Source organism: Ranitomeya imitator, chromosome 4, assembly GCF_032444005.1.
Source record: "Ranitomeya imitator isolate aRanImi1 chromosome 4, aRanImi1.pri, whole genome shotgun sequence".
NCBI classification, from domain to species: domain Eukaryota; kingdom Metazoa; phylum Chordata; class Amphibia; order Anura; family Dendrobatidae; genus Ranitomeya; species Ranitomeya imitator.
Window position 1 is genome coordinate 643,869,341 of NC_091285.1, and position 22,700 is coordinate 643,892,040.

The 22,700-nt window shown below is 45.1% G+C and overlaps 1 protein-coding gene across 10 annotated transcripts in view; it reads left to right on the plus strand.

The window, feature by feature from the left end:
- ANK1 (ankyrin 1) overlaps positions 1–22,700 on the plus strand; it is a 422,616-nt gene that overhangs the window by 142,930 nt on the left and 256,986 nt on the right. The window contains exon 1 of one of the 10 annotated variants that reach the window (XM_069766919.1): positions 20,402–20,531. The exons of the other annotated variants lie outside the window; for them this stretch is intronic. Coding sequence (XP_069623020.1) covers positions 20,520–20,531 — 12 coding nt within the window. The 5' untranslated portion in view covers positions 20,402–20,519. Of the gene's footprint in view, positions 1–20,401; positions 20,532–22,700 lie in introns of those variants that run through there. 10 annotated transcript variants of the gene reach the window in all.

Genomic DNA, 22,700 nt, shown 5'->3' on the forward strand with positions numbered 1-22,700 from the left:
AAATATTTTTGGAGTGTTTATTTTTTTATGGCATTTATCATATGGGTTATAGTACTGTTTTATAGCTTTTGGATGCGGCGGTTTACAAATACTGTATATACCGTACTTTTTTTGCCTGCTTTGGTTTGTACATAAACAGCATTTTTAGTGACAACTATTGTTACATTATTAATTTGATTTTTTTTTTTTTTGGGGGGGGGGAAATAAAACCCAATACAATAATATTTTCTTACAATTTGACCCATATAGTAATTCTGGTCTCCATCTTGTAATAATGTCCCCCATCTTCATCCCTATCTGTAATAAAGTCCGCCATCCTGGTCCCCATCTTGTAGTAATATCCCCATCCAGGTCTCCATCTTGTAGTAATGTCCCAATTCTGGTCTCATCTTGTTGTAAAGTCCCCCAACCTGGTCCCCATCTTGTAGTAATGTCCCCATCCAGGTTCCCATCTTGTAGTAATGTCCCAATTCTGGTATCATCTTGTTGTAAAGTCCCCCATCCTGGTCCCTATCTTGTAGTAAGGTCTCCATCCTGATCCTCATCTTGTAGTAATGTCCCAATTTTGGTCTCATCTTGTTGTAAAGTCCCCCATTCTGGTCCCCATCTTGTAGTAATGTCCCCATCCAGGTCCCCATCTTGTAGTAATGTCCCAATTCTGGTCTCATCTTGTTGTAAAGTCCCACATCCTGGTCCCTATCTTGTAGTAAGGTCTCCATCCTGGTCCTCGTCTTGTAGTAATATCCACCATCTTGTTCCCATCTGGTAGTAATGTACCCCATCTTGTTTCCATCTTGTAGTAATGTTCCACATGCTGGTCCCCATCTTATAGTATTGTCCTCAATCTTGTAGTAATGTCCCCACCTTGTAGTAAAGTTCCCCATGACGGTCCCCATTGTGTAGTCATGTGTCCCTCCTGGCCCTCATCCTGTAGTAATGTCCTCCATCTTGTTCCCATCTTGTAGGAATGCTCCCATCCTGGTCCCCATCTTGTAGTAATGTCCTCAATTCTGCTGCTCTTCAAATGCGTACAGTATTAATAAGAAAAAGATTCTTCTCACTTGTCCCTTGGTGAACAACCCACCGATGTCATCTGCTGGCCTCTGATTGACCAGTGGTTGGTGTTGTGGAGCAGAGAACCGGTCTCTGAGCCGCAATACATTTCAATTAAATGTGCGTTCTACTACGCACATTCAGCTGAAAAGAAGCGCTGGCGTCAGCGGCCCCCTGTACCGGGCCGCAATCGTCTCCAGAGGTCTAGTGCTCGTGGTCCACAAGATTCAGCCTCATGGGCCGCATGCGACCTGCAGGTCGTATGTTTGAGTCACTGTCCACAGCAGTAATGTTACTTACAGCTCCATCACTTGCAATGGTCCCTGTTAGCCTTTGTAGCTAGTGATATTAGAGGATACAACAGCTGCAGGCTTATGTTGGCAGGACTGTGTTGTTAGAGTTTGCTCATACTGTACTGTATGACATCTCTGGTTTTCTTTGTGTCAGTTCTCTTGCTTTAATCCTTCATGTTGTGATGATGAAGATAATTATTGCTGTATGTCCCAAGTAAAACAGTTTATTACCCCATTATGTCAGTGAGTGATGATGATTCTGCTGAAAACTGAAATCTGCAACAAGTGAGATAATTAGGGACGTGGGCACTGTATCCTCAACAGAACAGCAATTACTGTAATTAATATTAACCTGCAGCGCTGAAATTATTGGCTATATGGAGGTCAGATATACAGGACCACATAGACCCTTTAACATCAGCATAAAGTCACAGTCCTAGTGATCTAGGGCTTTGAGGTTAATTCCAGTATGTAAGGATACATGTTGGTTTATTGCAGTAAAGGGGTTAATGTCAGGATTACCTGATGGTCTAGAACAATGAAGGGGTTAATGTTTGTTTTCCTGGTTAACCTGTGCGGTTGGTGGTGATGATAATATCAGTACAGACAAGGGGGTTTATTCCAGTATCCATGGTGATCTTCAGCAGTGAAGGGTTCAATGTCAATATACCTGATGGTCTAAGGGAGTAAGGATTTATGGTATATTGGTGGCTTACGGCATTGGAAGGGTCAATGCTGCATTCGTTTGATCCTGCACATCATTTACAGCCACAGATACCTCTCCATGAACAGGCAGAGCTATTCAGAAACGCTCTGCCTGATCGTTAACAGAAGAGTAAATGGTAGTGTTGTAAGGAGCCCTGTTGGCTCCTGGCTGATGGGTCTGGTCACCACTGTGACAACTTAAACCTCTATAAATATTCCATTGGGTGAAGGGAATTAACTTATGAGGGCAAAAAAAGCATCAAATCCCCCTATTCCAGGTAGTTCGGAAACCATAGCAAAGATCTATAAAATCTATGTGCACCACTGGGCAGGTCCCACCTTTCTGGTGGCACGTAGTACAGCCTATTGGTGAAAGATACCTGAAGACCCCAATGGGTCCATTTTGAATGCTTTCAGCCAATGCTTGTTTTGTTTTCTCTAAGCAACTCGAAGTCTCCTTTCTTATTAGAAATTAGGGGGAGTCGGGTGTAATAATTAGTTACATCTAGTCTATTGAAGGCTTTAGGCAGTGAGGCTAGAGGTAAGTGATGTCTGAAGATCGGAGACATTTTATTTGTCCATTTTAATGACTTTTGGCAAGTTCCAAAAGTAAGTCTGTTATACACCTGTCCTGGGTATGGGCTCTGCTCCCCAGACCCCAATCTGCTAAACTTTCTTATGTTTCATGTCGGGCTTTGCAAGTAGCCTGGCATGCTCCCATGTCTTGAGCTTCCTAGACCTATATAAGACTCCTGTGTGTTGGTATTAAGACTGTTAGTTTGCAGCCTTCAGTACCTCTGCAACCTGTGTCTATGGTTGTCACGACACAGCTGTCGTGTGACCCGGAACCAGAGGCTCCTTCCCTAACCTTACCGCTAGGGGGCTGTTATGAATAGGTAATTCAGAACCACAATGGACCTTGAAGTTCAGAGCACACAAGTGACCTGACAAAAACCACAAAACATAGGACGAGCTCTGAGACGTGGAAACTCTGCTGACCGCAATCCCTAAACCTATCAAACCACACTAGAGGTAGCCGTGGATTGCGCCTAACGCTCCCTATGCAACTCGGCACAGCCTGAGAAACTAGCTAGACATGAAGATAGAAAAATAAGCCTACCTTGCCTCAGAGAAATTCCCCAAAGGAAAAGGCAGCCCCCCACATATAATGACTGTGAGTAAGATGAAAATACAAACACAGAGATGAAATAGATTTAGCAAAGTGAGGCCCGACTTACTGAATAGACCGAGGATAGGAAAGATAGCTTTGCGGTCAACACAAAAACCTACAAACAACCACGCAGAGGGGCAAAAAGACCCTCCCCACCGACTAACGGTACAGAGGTGCTCCCTCTGCGTCTCAGAGCTTCCAGCAAGCAAGCAAAACCAAAAAACAAGCTGGACAGAAAATATAGCAAAAAGTAACACAAGCAGAACTTAGCTTATGCTGAGCAGACAGGCCACAGGAACGATCCAGGAGGAAGCAAGACCAATACTAGAACATTGACTGGAGGCCAGGATCAAAGCACTAGGTGGAGTTAAATAGAGCAGCACCTAACGACTTAACCTCATCACCTGAGGAAGGAACTCAGAAGCCGCAGTACCACTTGTGACCACAGGAGGGAGCTTGATCACAGAATTCACAACAGTACCCCCCCTTGAGGAGGGGTCACCGAACCCTCACCAGAGCCCCCAGGCCGACCAGGATGAGCCATATGGAAGGCACGAACAAGATCGGCAGCATGGACATCAGAGGCAAAGACCCAGGAATTATCTTCCTGACCATAACCCTTCCACTTAACCAGATACTGGAGTTTCCGTCTCGAAACACGAGAATCCAAAATCTTCTCCACTATATACTCCAACTCCCCCTCCACCAAAACCGGGGCAGGAGGATCAACAGATGGAACCACAGGCGCCACGTATCTCCGCAACAATGACCTATGAAATACGTTATGGATGGAAAAAGAATCTGGAAGGAATATAACGAGATGACAACCAAACCAAATCCCCAACACGAAGTCGGGGACCCACACAGCGTCTGCGATTAGCGAAACGTTGAGCCTTCTCCTGGGACAAGGTCAAATTGTCCACTACATGAGTCCAAATCCGCTGCAACCTGTCCACCACAGTATCCACACCAGGACAGTCCGAAGACTCAACCTGTCCTGAAGAGAAACGAGGATGGAACCCAGAATTGCAGAAAAACGGTGAAACCAAGGTAGCCGAGCTGGCCCGATTATTAAGAGCGAACTCAGCCAACGGCAAAAAGGACACCCAATCATCCTGATCAGCAGAAACAAAACATCTCAGATATGTTTCCAAGGTCTGATTGGTTCGTTCAGTCTGGCCATTTGTCCGAGGATGGAAAGCCGAGGAAAAAGACAAATCAATGCCCATCCTAGCACAAAAGGCTCGCCAAAACCTCGAAACAAACTGGGAACCTCTGTCAGAAACGATGTTCTCTGGAATGCCATGTAAACGAACCACATGCTGAAAGAACAATGGCACCAAATCAGAGGAGGAAGGCAATTTAGACAAGGGTATCAAATGGATCATCTTAGAGAAGCGATCACAAACTACCCAAATGACCGACATTTTTTGAGAGACAGGGAGATCCGAAATAAAATCCATAGAGATATGTGTCCAAGGCCTCTTCGGGATCGGCAAGGGCAAAAGCAACCCACTGGCACGAGAACAGCAGGGCTTAGCCCGAGCACAAATCCCACAGGACTGCACAAAAGAACGCACATCCCGCGACAGAGACGGCCACCAAAAGGATCTAGCCACCAAATCTCTGGTACCAAAGATTCCAGGATGACCAGCCAACACCGAACAATGAACCTCAGAGATAACTTTATTCGTCCACCTATCAGGGACAAACAGTTTCTCTGCTGGGCAACGATCAGGTTTATTAGCCTGAAATTTTTGCAGCACCCGCCGCAAATCAGGGGAGATGGCAGACACAATTACTCCCTCTTTGAGAATACCCGCCGGCTCAGGCAAATCCGGAGAGTCGGGCACAAAGCTCCTAGACAGGGCATCCGCCTTCACATTTTTAGAGCCCGGAAGGTACGAAACCACAAAGTCAAAACGGGAGAAAAACAGCGACCAACGAGCCTGTCTAGGATTCAACCGTTTGGCAGACTCGAGATACGTCAAGTTCTTGTGATCAGTCAAGACCACCACGCGATGCTTAGCTCCTTCAAGCCAATGACGCCACTCCTCGAATGCCCACTTCATGGCCAGCAACTCTCGATTGCCAACATCATAATTTCGCTCAGCAGGCGAAAACTTCCTGGAAAAGAAGGCGCATGGCTTCATCAGCGAGCAATCAGCACCTCTTTGCGACAAAACAGCCCCCGCTCCAATTTCTGAAGCATCAACCTCAACCTGGAACGGAAGCGAAACATCTGGTTGACACAACACAGGGGCAGAAGAAAAACGACGCTTTAACTCTTGAAAAGCTTCCACAGCAGCAGAAGACCAATTGACCACATCAGCACCCTTCTTGGTCAAATCGGTCAATGGTTTAGCAATACTAGAAAAATTACAAATGAAGCAACGATAAAAATTAGCAAAGCCAAGGAACTTTTGCAGACTCTTCAGAGATGTCGGCTGAGTCCAATCATAAATGGCCTGGACCTTAACAGGGTCCATCTCGATGGTAGAAGGGGAAAAAATGAACCCCAAAAATGAAACCTTCTGAACACCAAAGAGACACTTTGATCCTTTCACAAACAAAGAATTAGCACGCAGGACCTGGAACACCATTCTGACCTGCTTTACATGAGACTCCCAATCATCCGAGAAGACCAAAATATCATCCAAGTATACAATCAGGAATTTATCCAGGTACTCTCGGAAGATGTCATGCATAAAGGACTGAAATACTGATGGAGCATTGGCAAGTCCAAATGGCATAACTAGGTACTCAAAACGGCCCTCGGGTGTATTAAATGCAGTTTTCCATTCATCGCCCCGTTTAATACGCACAAGATTATATGCACCACGAAGATCTATCTTGGTGAACCAACTAGCCCCCTTAATCCGAGCAAACAAATCAGATAGCAGCGGCAAGGGGTACTGAAATTTGACCGTGATTTTATTTAGAAGGCGGTAATCAATACAAGGTCTCAGCGAACCATCCTTCTTGGCCACAAAAAAGAACCCTGCTCCCAATGGCGACGACGACAGCCGAATATGACCCTTCTCCAAGGATTCCTTTACGTAACTCCGCATAGCGGCATGCTCAGGTACAGATAAATTAAACAGTCGACCCTTAGGAAACTTACTACCAGGAATCAACTCGATAGCACAATCACAATCCCTATGCGGAGGTAGGGCATTGGACTTGGGCTCATCAAATACATCCCGGTAATCAGACAAGAACTCTGGGACCTCAGAAGGGGTGGATGATGAGATAGACAGAAATGGAACATCACCATGTACACCCTGACAACCCCAGCTGGACACAGACATTGATTTCCAATCTAATACTGGGTTATGGGCTTGTAGCCATGGCAACCCCAACACGACCACATCATTCAGATTTTGCAACACCAGAAAGCGAATATCCTCCTGGTGCGCAGGAGCCATGCACATGGTCAGCTGGGTCCAATACTGAGGCTTATTCTTGGCCAAAGGCGTAGCATCAATTCCTCTCAATGGAATAAGACACTGCAAGGGCTCCAAGACAAACCCACAGCGCCTAGCAAACTCCAAGTCCATCAAATTCAGAGCAGCGCCTGAATCCACAAATGCCATGACAGAATAGGAAGACAAAGAGCAGATCAAAGTAACGGACAAAAGAAATTTCGACTGTACCGTACCAATGGTGGCAGACCTAGCGAACCGCTTAGTGCGCTTAGGACAATCGGAGATAGCATGAGTGGAATCACCACAGTAGAAACACAGCCCATTCTGACGTCTGTGTTCTTGCCTTTCAGCTCTGGTCAAAGTCCTATCGCACTGCATAGGCTCAGGTTTATGCTCAGATAATACCGCCAAATGGTGCACAGATTTACGCTCACGCAAGCGTCGACCGATCTGAATGGCCAAAGACATAGACTCACTCAGACCAGCAGGCATAGGAAATCCCACCATGACATCCTTAAGGGCTTCAGAGAGACCCTTTCTGAAGATTGCTGTCAAAGCATATTCATTCCATTGAGTGAGCACAGACCACTTTCTAAACTTCTGACAATAAATCTCTATCTCATCCTGACCCTGACACAGAGCCAGCAAATTTTTCTCTGCCTGATCCACTGAATTAGGTTCATCGTACAGTAATCCGAGCGCCAGAAAAAACGCATCAATATTACATAATGCAGGATCTCCTGGCGCAAGGGAAAATGCCCAGTCTTGAGGGTCGCCACGTAATAAAGAAATAATGATCTTAACTTGTTGAACTGGGTCACCAGAGGAGCGAGGTTTCAACGCCAGAAACAGTTTGCAATTATTTTTGAAACTCAGAAATTTAGCTCTATCTCCAGAAAACAAATCAGGAATAGGAATTCTTGGTTCTAACATAGAATTCTGAGCCACAAAGTCTTGAATATTTTGTACTCTTGCAGTGAGAAGATCCACACATGAAGACAGACCTTTAATGTCCATCACCACACCTGTGTCCTGAACCACCCAAATGTCTAGGGGAAAAAAAAGGCAAAACACAGTGCAAAGAAAAAAAAATGGTCTCAGAACTTCTTTTTTCCCTCTATTGAGAAACATAGTACTTTGGGCCTCAGTACTGTTATGAATAGGTAATTCAGAACCACAATGGACCTTTGGACCTTGAAGATCAGAGCACACAAGTGATTTGACAAAAACCACAAAACATAGGACGAGCTCTGAGACATGGAAACTCTGCTGACCGCAATCCCTAAACCTATCAAACCACACTAGAGGTAGCCGTGGATTGCGCCTAACGCTCCCTATGCAACTCGGCACAGCCTGAGAAACTAGCTAGACCTGAAGATAGAAAAATAAGCCTACCTTGCCTCAGAAAAATTCCCCAAAGGAAAAGGCAGCCCCCCACATATAATGACTGTGAGTAAGATGAAAATACAAACACAGAGATGAAATAGATTTAGCAAAGTGAGGCCCGACTTACTGAATAGACCTAGGATAGGAAAGATAGCTTTGCGGTCAACACAAAAACCTACAAACAACCACGCAGAGGGGCAAAAAGACCCTCCGCACCGACTAACGGTACGGAGGTGCTCCCTCTGCGTCTCAGAGCTTCCAGCAAGCAAGCAAAACCAAAAAACAAGCTGGACAGAAAATATAGCAAAAAGTAACACAAGCAGAACTTAGCTTATGCTGAGCAGACAGGCCACAGGAACGATCCAGGAGGAAGCAAGACCAATACTAGAACATTGACTGGAGGCCAGGATCAAAGCACTAGGTGGAGTTAAATAGAGCAGCACCTAACGACTTAACCTCATCACCTGAGGAAGGAACTCAGAAGCCGCAGTACCACTTGTGACCACAGGAGGGAGCTTGATCACAGAATTCACAACAGGGGGCACCCTAACTCACCCTATTCTCTGGGATACTTCTGAAGGTGAAGATGCCGGGGCCGCCACCCTTGCCTTATCTCCTGAGTTAGCTTTCCGTCTGTTCTCTTCCCCCACTCAGGGAAAAAGGGAGCTATTGTGCACCGCAGTACACCAACCCAACAAACAAGGGTTAACAGAAAACTCCAGGCATACAAAATATTCACTCACATATAACAGAGGAATGCACTGGGGAGTAGAGGATGGGGAATAAACAAAATTAGAGAAGGGATTAGGGAAGGTAATTACCACACTTACGAACCACGCAAAAGTCACAGATAACTCCTCCAACACTCCTTCTCATATGAACACCGCTTCCTCCTGACATGGATTTGCATCAGAGCCCAGATTATAAAGGGGAAGGGAGTGACTAACTGAGCTCCGCTCAGAGTTTTCCCAGCATGGCCGATTAACCCCTGTTTACCCCTTCCCGACCCATGACGCCACGTAGGCGTCATGAAAGTCGGTGCCAATCCGACCCATGACGCCTATGTGGCGTCATGGAAAGATCGCGTCCCTGCAGATCGGGTGAAAGGGTTAACTCCCATTTCACCCGGCCTGCAGGGACAGGGGGAGTGGTAGTTTAGCCCCCCCCCCCCCCCGTGGCTACGATGGCCCTGATTGGCTGTTGAAAGTGAAACTGCCAATCAGAGCGATTTGTAATATTTCACCTATTAAAACTGGTGAAATATTACAATCCAGCCATGGCCGATGCTGCAATATCATCGGCCATGGCTGGAAACACTAATGTGCCCCCACCCCACCGATCGCCCCCCCAGCCCTCCGATCTGTCCGGTACACTGCTCCGGCTCCCCTCCGTCCTGTGCTCCGCTCCCCTCGTGCTCTTGTCCGCTCCCCCGTGCTCCAATCACCCCCCCCGTGCTCCAATCACCCCCCCTGCACTCCGATCCACCCCCCCGTGCTCCATTCCACCCCCCGTGTTCCGTTCAACACCCCCGTGCTCCGTTCCACCCCCCGCGCTCCGATCCACCCCCCCATGCTCCGATCCCCCCCCCGTGCTCCCCCCCACCCCATCATACTTACCGATCCTGCCGGGGTCCGTCCGTCTTCTCCCTGGGCGCCGCCATCTTCCAAAATGGCAGGCGCATGCGCAGTGCGCCCGCCGAATCTGCCGGCCGGCAGATTCGTTCCAAAGTGCATTTTGATCACTGAGATATAATCTATCACAGTGATCAAAATAAAAAAAATAATAAATGACCCCCCCCCCCTTTGTCACCCCCATATGTAGGGACAATAAAAAAAAATAAAGATTTTTTTTTTTCCACTAATGTTAGAATAGGGTTAGGGCTAGGGTTAGGGTTAGGGTTAGGGCTAGGGTTAGGGCTAGGGTTAGGGCTAGGGTTAGGGTTAGGGCTAGGGTTAGGGCTAGGGTTAGTGGTAGGGCTAGGGTTAGGGGTAGGGGTAGGGGTAGGGCTAGGGTTAGGGTTAGGGTTAGGGCTAGGGCTAGGGCTAGGGTTAGGGCTAGGGTTAGGGTTAGGGTTTCGGTATGTGCACACGTATTCTGGTCCTCTGCCGTTTTTTTCGCTGCGGATTTATGGCGGATTTACCGCGTTTTTTCTGCGCATTTCACTGCGGTTTTACAACTGCGATTTTCTATTGGAGCAGTTGTAAAACCGCTGCGGAATCCGCAGAAAGAAGTGACATGCTGCGGAATGTAAACCGCTGCGTTTCCGTGCAGTTTTTCTGCAGCATGTGTACAGCGATTTTTGTTTCCCATAGGTTTACATTGAACTGTAAACTCATGGGAAACTGCTGCGGATCCGCAGCGTTTTCCGCAGTGTGTGCACATACCTTTAGAATTAGGCTATGTGCACACGGTGCGGATTTGGCTGCGGATCCGCAGCGGATTGGCCGCTGCGGATTCGCAGCAGTGTTGCATCAGGTTTACAGTACCATGTAAACCTATGGAAAACCAAATCCGCTGTGCCCATGGTGCGGAAAATACAGCGGAGGGAAACGCTGCGTTGTATTTTCCGCAGCATGTCAATTCTTTGTGCGGATTCCGCAGCGTTTTACACCTGTTCCTCAATAGGAATCCGCAGGTGAAATCCGCACAAAAAACACTGGAAATCCGCGGAAAATCCGCAGGTAAAACGCAGTGCCTTTTACCCGCGGATTTTTCAAAAATGATGCTGAAAAATCTCACACGAATCCGCAACGTAGGCACATAGCCTTAGGGTTAGGGTTGGAATTAGGGTTGTGGTTAGGGTTAGGGGTGTGTTGGGGTTAGGGTTGGAATTAGGGTTGTGGTTAGGTTTGTGATTAGGGTTATGGCTACAGTTGGGATTAGGGTTAGGGGTGTGTTGGGGTTAGTGTAGGGTAGAACGCAACATGGCGCCACCATTGATTCCAGCCAATCTTGTATTCAAAAAGTCAAATGGTGCTCCCTCAATTCCGAGCCCCGACGTGTGCCCAAACAGTGGTTTACCCCCACATATGGGGTACCAGCATACTCAGGACAAACTGCGCAACAATTACTGGGGTCCAATTTCTCCTGTTACCCTTGTGAAAATAAAAAAATGCTTGCTAAAACATCATTTTTGAGGAAAGAAAAATGATTTTTTATTTTCACGGCTCTGCGTTGTAAACGTCTGTGAAGCACTTGGGGGATCAAAGTGCTCACCACATATCTAGATAAGTTCCTTGGGGGGTCTAGTCTAGTTTCTAAAATGGGGTCACTTGTGGGGATTTCCACTGTTTAGGCACACCAGGGGCTCTGCAAACGCAACGTGACCATTCCATCAAAGTCTGCATTTCAAAAGTCACTACTTCCCTTCTGAGCCCCGACGTGTGCCCAAACAGTGGTTTACCCCCACACATGGGGTATCAGCATACTCAGGAGAAACTGGACAACTTTTGGGGTCCGATTTCTCCTGTAACCCTTGGGAAAATAAAAAATTCTGGGCTAAATAATTATTTTTGAGGAAAGAAAACATTTATTATTTTCACGGCTCTGCATTATAAACTTCTATGAAGCACTTGGGGGTTTAAAGTGCTCACCACACATCTAGATAAGTTCCTTTCGGGGTCTAGTTTCCAAAATGGGGTCACTTGTGGGGGGTTTCTACTGTTTAGCCACATCAGGGGCTCTGCAAACGCAACGTGACGCCCACAGAGCGTTCCATCAAAGTCTGCATTTCAAAACGTCACTACTTCACTTCCGAGCCCCGGCATGTGCCCAAACAGTGGTTTACCCCCACATATGGGGTATCAGCGTACTCAGGAGAAACTGGACAACAACTTTTGGGGTCAAATTTCTCCTGTTACCCTTGGGAAAATAAAAAATTGCAGGCTAAAAGATCATTTTTGAGAAAATATATATTTTTTTTTCATGGCTCTGCGTTATAAACTTCTGTGAAGCACTTGGGGGTTCAAAGTCCTCACCACACATCTAGATTAGTTCCTTTGGGGGTCTAGTTTCCAAAATGGGGTCATTTGTGGGGGATCTCCAATGTTTAGGCACACAGGGGCTCTCCAAACGTGACATGGTGTCTGCTAATGATTGGAGCTAATTTTCCATTTAAAAAGCCAAATGGCGTGCCATCCCTTCCGAGCCCTGCCGTGCGCCCAAACAGTGGTTTACCCCCACATATGGGGTATCAGCGTACTCAGGACAAACTGGACAACAACATTTGGGGTCCAATTTCTCCTATTACCCTTGGCAAAATAGGAAATTCCAGGCTAAAAAATCATTTTTGAGGAAAGAAAAATTATTTTTTATTTTCATGGCTCTGCGTTATAAACTTCTGTGAAGCACCTGGGGGTTTAAAGTGCTCAATATGCATCTAGATAAGTTCCTTGGGGGGTCTAGTTTCCAAAATGGGGTCACTTGTGGGGGAGCTCCAATGTTTAGGCACACATGGGCTCTCCAAACGCGACATGGTGTCCGCTAACAATTGGAGCTAATTTTCCATTCAAAAAGTCAAATGGCGCGCCTTCCCTTCCAAGCCCTGCCGTGTGCCCAAACAGTGGTTTACCCCCATATATGAGGTATCGGCGTACTCGGGAGAAATTGCCCAACAAATTTTATGATCCATTTTATCCTATTGCCCATGTGAAAATGAAAAAATTGAGGAAAAAATTTTTTTTGTGAAAAAAAAGTACTTTTTCATTTTTACGGATCAATTTGTGAAGCACCTGGGGGTTCAAAGTGCTCACTATGCATCTAGATAAGTTCCTTGGGGCGTCTAGTTTCCAAAATGGGGTCACTTGTTGGGGAGCTCCAATTTTTAGGCATGCGGGGGCTCTCCAAACATGACATGGTGTCCGCTAAAGAGTGGAGCCAATTTTTCATTCAAAAAGTCAAATGGCGCTCCTTCCCTTCCAAGCCCTGCCGTGCGCCCAAACAGTGGTTTACCCCCACATATGAGGTATCGGCGTACTCAGGACAAATTGGACAACAACTTTCGTCATTCAGTTTCTCCTTTTACCATTGGGAAAATAAAAAAATTGTTGCTAAAAGATAATTTTTGTGACTAAAAAGTTAAATGTTCATTTTTTCCTTCCATGTTGCTTCTGCTGCTGTGAAGTACCTGAAGGGTTAATAAACTTCTTGAATGTGGTTTTGAGTACCTTGAGGGGTGCAGTTTTTAGAATGGTGTCACTTTTAGGTATTTTCAGCCATATAGACCCCTCAAACTGTCTTCAAATGTGAGGTGGTCCCTAAAAAAAATGGTTTTGTAAATTTCGTTGTAAAAATGAGAAATCGCTGGTCAAATTTTAAAGGGAACCTGTCACCTGAATTTGGCGGGACTGGTTTTGGGTCATATGGGCGGAGTTTTCGGGTGTTTGATTCACCCTTTCCTTACCTGCTGGCTGCATGCTGGCTGCAATATTGGATTGAAGTTCATTCTCTGTCCTCCATAGTACACGCCTGCGCAAAGCAATCTTGCCTTGCGCAGGCGTGTACTACAGAGGACAGAGAATGAACTTCAATCCAATATTGCAGCCAGCATTCAGCCAGCAGGTAAGGAAAGGGTGAATCAAACACCCGAAAACTCTGCCCATATGACCCAAAACCAGTCCCGCCAAATTCAGGTGACAGAGTCTCTTTAACCCTTATAACTTCCTAGCAAAAAAAAATTTTGTTTCCAAAATTGTGCTGATGTAAAGTATACATGTGGGAAATGTTATTTAGTAACTATTTTGTGTCACATAACTCTCTGGTTTAACAGAATAAAAATTCAAAATGTGAAAATTGCGAAATTTTCAAAATTTTTGCCAAATTTCCGTTTTTATCACAAATAAACGCAGAATTTATTGACCTAAATTTACCACTAACATGAAGCCCAATATGTCATGAAAAAACAATCTCAGAACCGCTAGGATCCGTTGAAGCGTTCCTGAGTTATTACCTCATAAAGGGACACTGGTCAGAATTGCAAAAAACGGCAAGGTCTTTAAGGTCAAAATAGGCTGGGTCATGAAGGGGTTAAACACCATTTAAAATGAAGGAGAAGTGCTTCTTCTCAGCTCCGCAGTAGACACTGCGGTCTTCTGGCTCCACACTGTCGCGGTAACCCCGTGACAATGTTCTTCAGGACATCTGCTGTCTGTCTATGGCTTAAAGTACTTCAGCTACATGTCTGCCTGCAGATTCCAGATGTCTCTTGTCTGCCTGCGGCTTCTAGTACCTCTACTACTTGTCTGTGGTCTCCTGGACATCCTTGAGCTGCCTGCAGCTTTCAGTACCTCTGCAACCTGTCTGCGTTCTCTAGGACATCTCCTGGATCCCTGCAGCTTCCAGTCCCTCAGTTACCTGTCTGCCTATCTGGTTACCTCCAGGCAAACTTTGGTTTTCATCAAAAGGGCTTTACAGGAAAGGACATTGCTACTTTTAAGATTGCCCATAAATCAAGAATTTACTGAATCATCAAGAATTTTAAAGAGAGAGGTTCAACTGATGTGAAGAAGGTTTTAGATCACCCAATAAAATCAAGTAAATTCCAGAACTGTCACCTAAAGAGAATTCAGCTATGGAATCAGTTCAACACCAGTGCAGTGCTTGCTCAGGAATGGCAGTAAACAGATGTCACTTCATCTACACGCACAGTGAGATAAATGCTTTTGGAGGATGGCCTGGTGTCAAGAAGGGCAACAGAGAAGCCCCTTCCTTCTGAGTATTAGGCTACTTTCACACTAGCGTTTTTTGCAATACGTCACAATGCGTCGTTTATGGCAAAAAACGCATCCTGCAAAGTTGTTTGCAGGATGCGTTTTTGCCCCATAGATTAACATTTGCGACGCATTGCCACACGTCGCAACCGTCGTGCGACGGTTGCGCCGTGTTGTGGCGGACCGCCAGGAGCAAAAAAACGCTACATGTAACTTTTTTGCTGCCGACGGACTGCTTTTTCCGACCGCACGTGCGCGGCCGGAACTCCTCCCTCACCTCCCCGCACCTCACAATGGGGCAGCGGATGCAATGAAAATCTGCATCCGCTGCACCCGTTGTGCGGCGCGAACAATGCTAGCGTCGGTAACCTCGGCCCGACGCATTGCGACGGGCCGAGCCCGACGCTGGTGTGAAAGTATCCTAAACCTTCAAAGACAGAGTGACATTCTGCAGGAAATACAGGGATTGTACTGCAGAGAACATGTGTCAAGTTACTTTCTCTGATGAATAACTTCCCTTTAGATTGTTTGGGACATCTGGAAGAATAATTGTCCAGACAAGAAAAGGTGAGGACTACCATGAGTCCTGTGTCATGCCAAGACCATCCATGTGTGGGGGCTTTTTATCCATGGAGGGGGCTCACTTACAATATTATCTAAGAGCACTGCCATGAATGAAGAATGGGATGTAAACATCATCCAAGAGAAACTTCTCCCAATGATCCTGGAGCAATTTGGGGACTGTTTTTTTCCAGTATGATGGAGACCATGTCACAAGACAAAAGTGATAACGAAGTGGCTCGGTGAACAAAATACTGATATTTTGGATCCACGTGTAAGGATGAATGACTGTGCTGTCATGTTCCTACCCCTGAAGACACCAATTGCGTTGTGTTATATTGTAATGTGAATTATGTCACTCGTCTTTGTATATATCGTGTCAGGTGAATTATGGTGTATTGTATAGTATGGAATATATAGTGTAAGGTATAGCGTTAGAGGACAGGTAGCAGAGGGATGTAGATAGTTGACTGAAGTATAGGTAGTGTTAGGATAGAGTTAATGTTTCGGACTAGCCCGCTGTGGTAGGGAGTAGTGATAGGGAAAGTGACTGTTTCCTGTTATGCAGATAGGGTTTGGAGAGTAAAGTGAGCAGAGCTGCATAGGAGGGTAAACCTAAGTGAGAGGAGACTAAAGATAAAGGATAGTGTGATCCTGAAGAGAAGTGGTTGATGAGACACAGTTGCCTTCTGGAGACCAGTCCTTGGATACGACACCGAGTTACGAACCCCGGAGCTTGTAACACAGATGGTAACTGAACTAAGTAGGACTAAGTATGACGGACTAGTGGAGATCCTGAGTGCAAGTGATGTTTAACCGAATTAGGATGTGGAACTGAAGATTAAGTAAGGAGACTTGCTAATCAGGATTAAAGTGTTAAAGCTGGGTTGTGGCGGAGTAGAGAGAAGCAGTGAGCCTCACTAACCCTGGAGTCAGGAAGGATATTGAGAGTGAAAAATGCCTCATACTTTAAAGAAAATGTCCATAAGGCTTTGTACCCGCTATCCCTTGTATATAAATAACCTTTACCAAGTTACTACCCAGTAAAGAGTTCCAAAGTTGTTTTGGAACAGAAGTCTCCCTCATTGAACTGTAAAACACATGGTTTTGGCTGGTCCACACCACCATAAGGCCCTCACATCACAGGTCCACGCACCCAGCCAGGACCCACAATTTCATGTACAGTGCTGTTATGACCCCAATGGCGAGGGTCTCAGAGGAACGTGGAAGTCTGCAAGATACAAAAATCCAGCTCATAGGGCAGTGGTAACTGGGTTGACCATATATCTACTCCTAACGCCAACACTAGAAGTAGCCGGGGGTCATACCTACGTTGATCCTAGATGACTCGCGCCAGCCGGAGAATCTAAATACCCCTAGTAGAGGAAAACAAAGACCTCTCTTGCCTCCAGAGAAAGGGACCCCAAAGCAGGATAGAAGCCCCCCACAAATAATAACGGTGAGGTAAGAGGAAATGACAAACACAGAAATGAACCAGGTTTAGCACAGAGAGGCCCGCTAACTAATAGCAGAATATAGAAAGGTAACTTATATGGTCAACAAAAAACCCTATCAAAAATCCACACTGGAAATTCAAGAACCCCCGAACCGTCTAACGGTCCGGGGGGAGAACACCAGCGCCCTAGAGCTTCCAGCAAAAGTCAGGATACAGATTAGGAACAAGCTGGACAAAAATACAAAACCAAAAACAAATAGCAAAAAGCAAAGTAAATGACTTAGCTGAATAACCGGACCAGGATCAGTAGACAAGAGCACAGCAGATTAGCTCTGATAACTACGTTGCCAGGCATAGAACTGAGTGTCCAGGGAGCTTATAAAGCAACGCCCCTAACTAACGACCCAGGTGCGGATAAAAGGAAAGACAGAAAAACCAGAGTCAAAAAACTAGTAACCACTAGAGGGAGCCAAAAAGCAAATTCACAACACAGTGCCTTGCGAAAGTATTCGGCCCCCTGGAAGTTTTCACCTATAAAGATACCAAATGTAAATTTTTGGTGAAGAATCAACAAGTGGAACACAATTGTGAAGTTGAACGAAATTTATTAGTTATTTTACATTTTTGTGGAAATTCAAAAACTGAAAAGTGGGGCGTGTAATATTATTCGGCCGCTTTACTTTCAGTGCAGCAAACTCACTCCAGAAGTTCATTGTGGATCTCTGAATGATCCAATGTTGTCCTAAATTCCTAATAATGATAAATATAATCCACCTGTGTGTAATCAAGTCTCCGTATAAATGCACCTGCTCTGTGATAGTCTCAGGGTTCTGTTTGAAGCACAGAGAGCATCATGAAGACCAAGGAATGCAACAGGCAGGTCCGTGATACTGTTGTGGAGAAGTTTAAAGCCTGATTTGGATACAAAATGATTTCCAAAACTTTAAACATCCCAAGGAGCACTGTGCAAGCGATCATATTGAAATGGAAGGAGTATCATACCACTGCAAATCTACCAAGACCCAGCTGTCCCTCTAAACTTTCATCTCAAACAAGGAGAAGACTGATCAGAGATGCAGCCAAGAGGCCCATGATCACTCTGGATGAACTGCAGAGATCTACAGCTGAGGTGGGACAGTCTGTCCATAGGACAACAATCAGTCGTACACTGCACAGATCTGGCCTTTATGGAAGAGTGGCAAGAAGAAAGCCATTTCTCAAAGATATCCATAAAAAGTGGCGTTTAAGGTTGCAACAAGCCACCTGGGAGACACACCAAACATGTGGAAGAAGGTGCTCTGGTCAGATGAAACCAAAATCGAACTTTTTGGCAACAATGCCAAACGATATGTTTGGCGTAAAGGCAACACAGCTCATCACCCTGAACACACCATAACCACTGTCAAACATGGTGGTGGCAGCATCATGGTTTGAGCCTGCTTCTCTTCAGCAGGGACAGGGAAGATGGTTAAAATTGATGGGAAGATGGATGGAGCCAAATACAGGACCATTCTTGAAGAAAACCTGATGGAGTCCGCAAAAGACCTGAGACTGGGACAGAGATTTGTCTTCCAACAAGACAATGATCCCAAACATATGTCCTACAACGAAAAAGGAGTACATACAACCCATTTCTAATATGGTATAAAAAGTAACAAATTTTATTATAAATATATTACACAACATATATACACACACAATAAAGACAAGGTACACGCAGAGCCAATGTACAATGGACCCAGGACACTGAAAAGTAACACCGTAGGCAGGTAGACCTATAGGGGCCAAACACCTCTAAATCGGAGCCCTAAGACAATTAATATGTCATGAAAAAAATGCTTAGTGCTAAGTTCAATACTCCTCTAGGTTACGTGATATTATTAAGCTTGCCCAAATGGGCATACAAGATTGCAAGACCCCCCGCCCCACCTTACCCATTAATAGGTGCCAGTGTCCGTCCAAGTGGACGGACACTGGCACCTATTAATGGGTAAGGTGGGGCGGGGGGTCTTGCAATCTTGTATGCCCATTTGGGCAAGCTTAATAATATCACGTAACCTAGAGGAGTATTGAACTTAGCACTAAGCATTTTTTTCATGACATATTAATTGTCTTAGGGCTCCTATTTAGAGGTGTTTGGCCCCTATAGGTCTACCTGCCTACGGTGTTACTTTTCAGTGTCCTGGGTCCATTGTACATTGGCTCTGCGTGTACCTTGTCTTTATTGTGTGTGTATATATGTTGTGTAATATATTTATAATAAAATTTGTTACTTTTTATACCATATTAGAAATGGGTTGTATGTACTCCTTTTTCGTTGTAGGACATATCCATTAGTGGAGTTCTCCCTGTTATAGATGTCCATTTAGGGTTAATCCCTGTTTGATGTTTAGTGGTGATATGCATCAGTGGTATTTATACCAATGATCCCAAACATGAAGCAAAATCTACAATGGAATGGTTCACAAATAAACATATCCAGGTGTTAGAATGGCCAAGTCAAAGTCCAGACCTCAATCCAATCGAGAATCTGTGGAAAGAGCTGAAAACTGCTGTTCACAAACGATCTCCATCAAACCTCACTGAGCTCGAGCTGTTTGCCAAGGAAGAATGGGCAAGAATTTCAGTCTCTCGATGTACAAAACTGATAGAGACTTACCCCAAGCCACTTGCAGCTGTAATCGCAGCAAAATGTGGTGCAATAAAGTATTAAGTTAAAGGGGCCGAATAATATTGCACGCCCCACTTTTCAGTTTTTGAATTTGCACAAAAATTTTAAAAAACCAATAAATTTCGTTCAACTTCACAATTGTGTTCCCCTTGTTGTTGATTCTTCACCAAAAATGTACATTTGGTATCTTTATGTTTGAAGCATGATATGTGGGAAAAGGTTGAAAAGTTCCAGGGGGCCGAATACTTTTGCAAGGCACTGTAGTACGCCGGGACGTAAAAGGAGACGAGTGCTACCTCTGCACGCCGTGCTACACATGGTCAATAAAGTCTCTAGATCTCGAACCCACCAAGAACCTGTGGTCAATCCTCAAAAAGTGGGTGGACAAACAAAACCTCAGAAACTGTGGTCGACTCCAAGCACTGATGAGACAAGAATGTGTTGTCATCAGTCAGGATTTGGCCCAGAAACTGATATCCAGCAGCCAGGACGAAGGGCAGAAGTCTTGAAAAATAAAGGGAAACCCTAAATGTTGAGTCTTTGTATAGACATAATGTGTTAGTCAATAAAAGCATAAAAACTTCTAAACATGCAGAAACAGCAGAAACTTTGCGAAAACCAAAATTTGTTCACACCCATTTTCACATGGATTTTGAAAGTAAGTACACCAGCCTCACTGGTCTAAGAGATCTATTTAATAATGTATGCAGTTTGTAGTATGAAATTTGGTGACCACTTTACTGGATCCCTCTTTTAAAGAAAGATTGCTGTATTTGAGTACTGGCAGCACTGCAGTTTCCGAATATGCGTCACGTATGCCATTCTTACGACTTGTGTGTCAGCTATGACCGAGTCATTTCTCATCACATTCACTGATTGGCGTATTTCAAGTAATGAACAGTGAGGCAAAATTAGGGAGGAGGGCAGGAGGGCAGGGAATCAACAACGCCTGGGCTCATAGATAGTGAGGCTGAAGTCAGAGATAGCAAAGAACTTCTCTCCTGGGATTCGGAAGGTCCAGAAGAGAGTCCACAAGTGGCGGGTAAAGGCACCTTCCAAGGTGGAGCACGACCCTTCTGTGAGCCGCAATGTTTATTAAGGTGAGTGGAAGTAGTAGTAAGGGTTAAATAGGGGGCTAATTGGGGTCTGGGTTGGAAAGTTGTAGAAGTGTTCTGATTCTGAACTTGATCCACCTCTCCACATGAATTCTGCATCCAATGACAAATACTCAGACGATAAAACTCCATCTGCGGCTCGTCCCCGGAGGATCGGGAAGCATTTCCCATGTTTTATAGCTGTTATAAATAATTGCAAAATGTAGTTGTCACTGGTGCGGAAAGAGGGAAATCTCCTTACAATAGGAAATCGCTTTTTTTTCTCCATATATGTAAATAAAATAAAACGTTCCGCGGCTTTTGTAACACACCGTGCGTTTCCGTTCTGCAGCATTTTCAGCAGCTCTTTCTTGCTGTCGGTGTATAGAAACATCCTAATCAAATCCAACTGATTCAGGTGAAAAGTCATTTGCGGTGTACATGTCTTTTCTAATTTCTCCAATGAGTGCTCTCCGTGGTTTTGACAGATCGCATTCGTACCCATGATATTCTATGGGGCTGTACACGTGTCCGATTTTTTTTTTCCTCGCAGTGGGTGGTCCATGGAAAAAAAAAATCAGAGACATGTCCAATTATGATCCGAGTGTCGGCGATGCAAGTTTATGGATCCGTGACTGCACTCCAATGACATGCGAGTGCAGTTCGATTTTCACGGACTGACAGAACGGAGAAGGTGAAGAATAATCAGACGTTTCCTCGGATGTGGAGAAATCGGTTGTGTGAACCTATCCTTAAAGGGAGTGCGACCGGCCATAATTAGGAGTCCGGGAACTTATAGGCTATGTGCACACGTACAAAAATCAGCTGCGGTTTTTACTGTGGATTTATCACGGTTTTTTAAAGCGGATTCTGCTGCGGTTTTCCATCTGCAGTTTTCTATTGGAGCAGATGGAAAACCGCTGCGGATTCCGCACAAAGAATTGACATGCTGCGGAAAATAATCTGCTGCGTTTCCGCACAGCGTTTTTGGTTTCCCATAAGTTTACATTGTACTGTAAACGATGAGAAACTGCTGCGGATCCGCAGCTTGCGGAAACGCTGCGGATCCGCAGCAAAATCCGCAATGTGTGCACATAGCCTATAGAGTACCCATTATTTAAAAAAACAACTTTTCGACTATGTTCCCATTAATGCTGCGTTTTTTTCCAATGTGTTTTTTTTTCCATTTTGCGCACAAAATCTGTATTTAAGAGTTCAAGCAATGTGGATGTGATATAATGGAAACTCCTGTCCGCCGTACATTTAAAGACGCTGATGAACTGTGCGTTTTTCGGAGCATTTATTCTCTTTAAGGCTCTTTCAGATGTCCGTGCTCATCGGTCCGAGATCAGACAGCTGATGCCCAGACTGGCCAAGTGACAGCTCCATCTATTTCTATGAGGCTGTACCTGTCAGGTTGGCATAGCCGAGGCCAGTCCGTACATTGAGGTCCGATTTCTGACCGATTTGCACGGACGTCTGAATGCGCCCTAAGGCTTCTTTGGGGAACCTGAAAAACACCCGTGTAACAAATACAGTAGCGTTTTTAAGTGCAGAGTCCCAGCATTTCTGCACTAAATTAAAAAAAAAACATAGAAAATGCTGATTCGAATCTGCACCAAAACACATCAAAACGGGAAACTATTTAAAAAAAAATTCAGCAAAAAAGCAATAGTCAGTATTTTGGTAGAAAAAAACAAAATGGGAAAAAATAGCAAGTGGGAACTTGTGCTTAACGAGTCATAGGGACGTTAGCGGTTTTGTCAGTGGTGGTCCGGATGCCAACAGAGGAGTCGGCTGTGTGATCGCTTACACTTCCTGGATGCTTTATTCTTTGGCAACCAACAGGCATGGATATATTGGAAGCAATATGTTATGTAGAGGCTGGCAGCGCTGCCCATCGGTGGGTACACGGGTGACTGCGCTCCTAGGGCTGCGTATGTAGGCAGCATATGTAATCTTGTTGATAGTGAATTTTCATGGGGTGTTTTCTTTTTCAATATTTTGTTTTATTGCAAAGCATCACAGTCCCACCCTATACTTGTATGACACCAAAAGTCCTCTTATCACATGTGAGCAGGAGACGGGTGCGGTCGTCGTCAGTGACACTGCACCATGACGCATGTGTGTCTGTCGCTGGCAAGTGCCAAGAAGTAAGATGTTTTCTTTCAATTA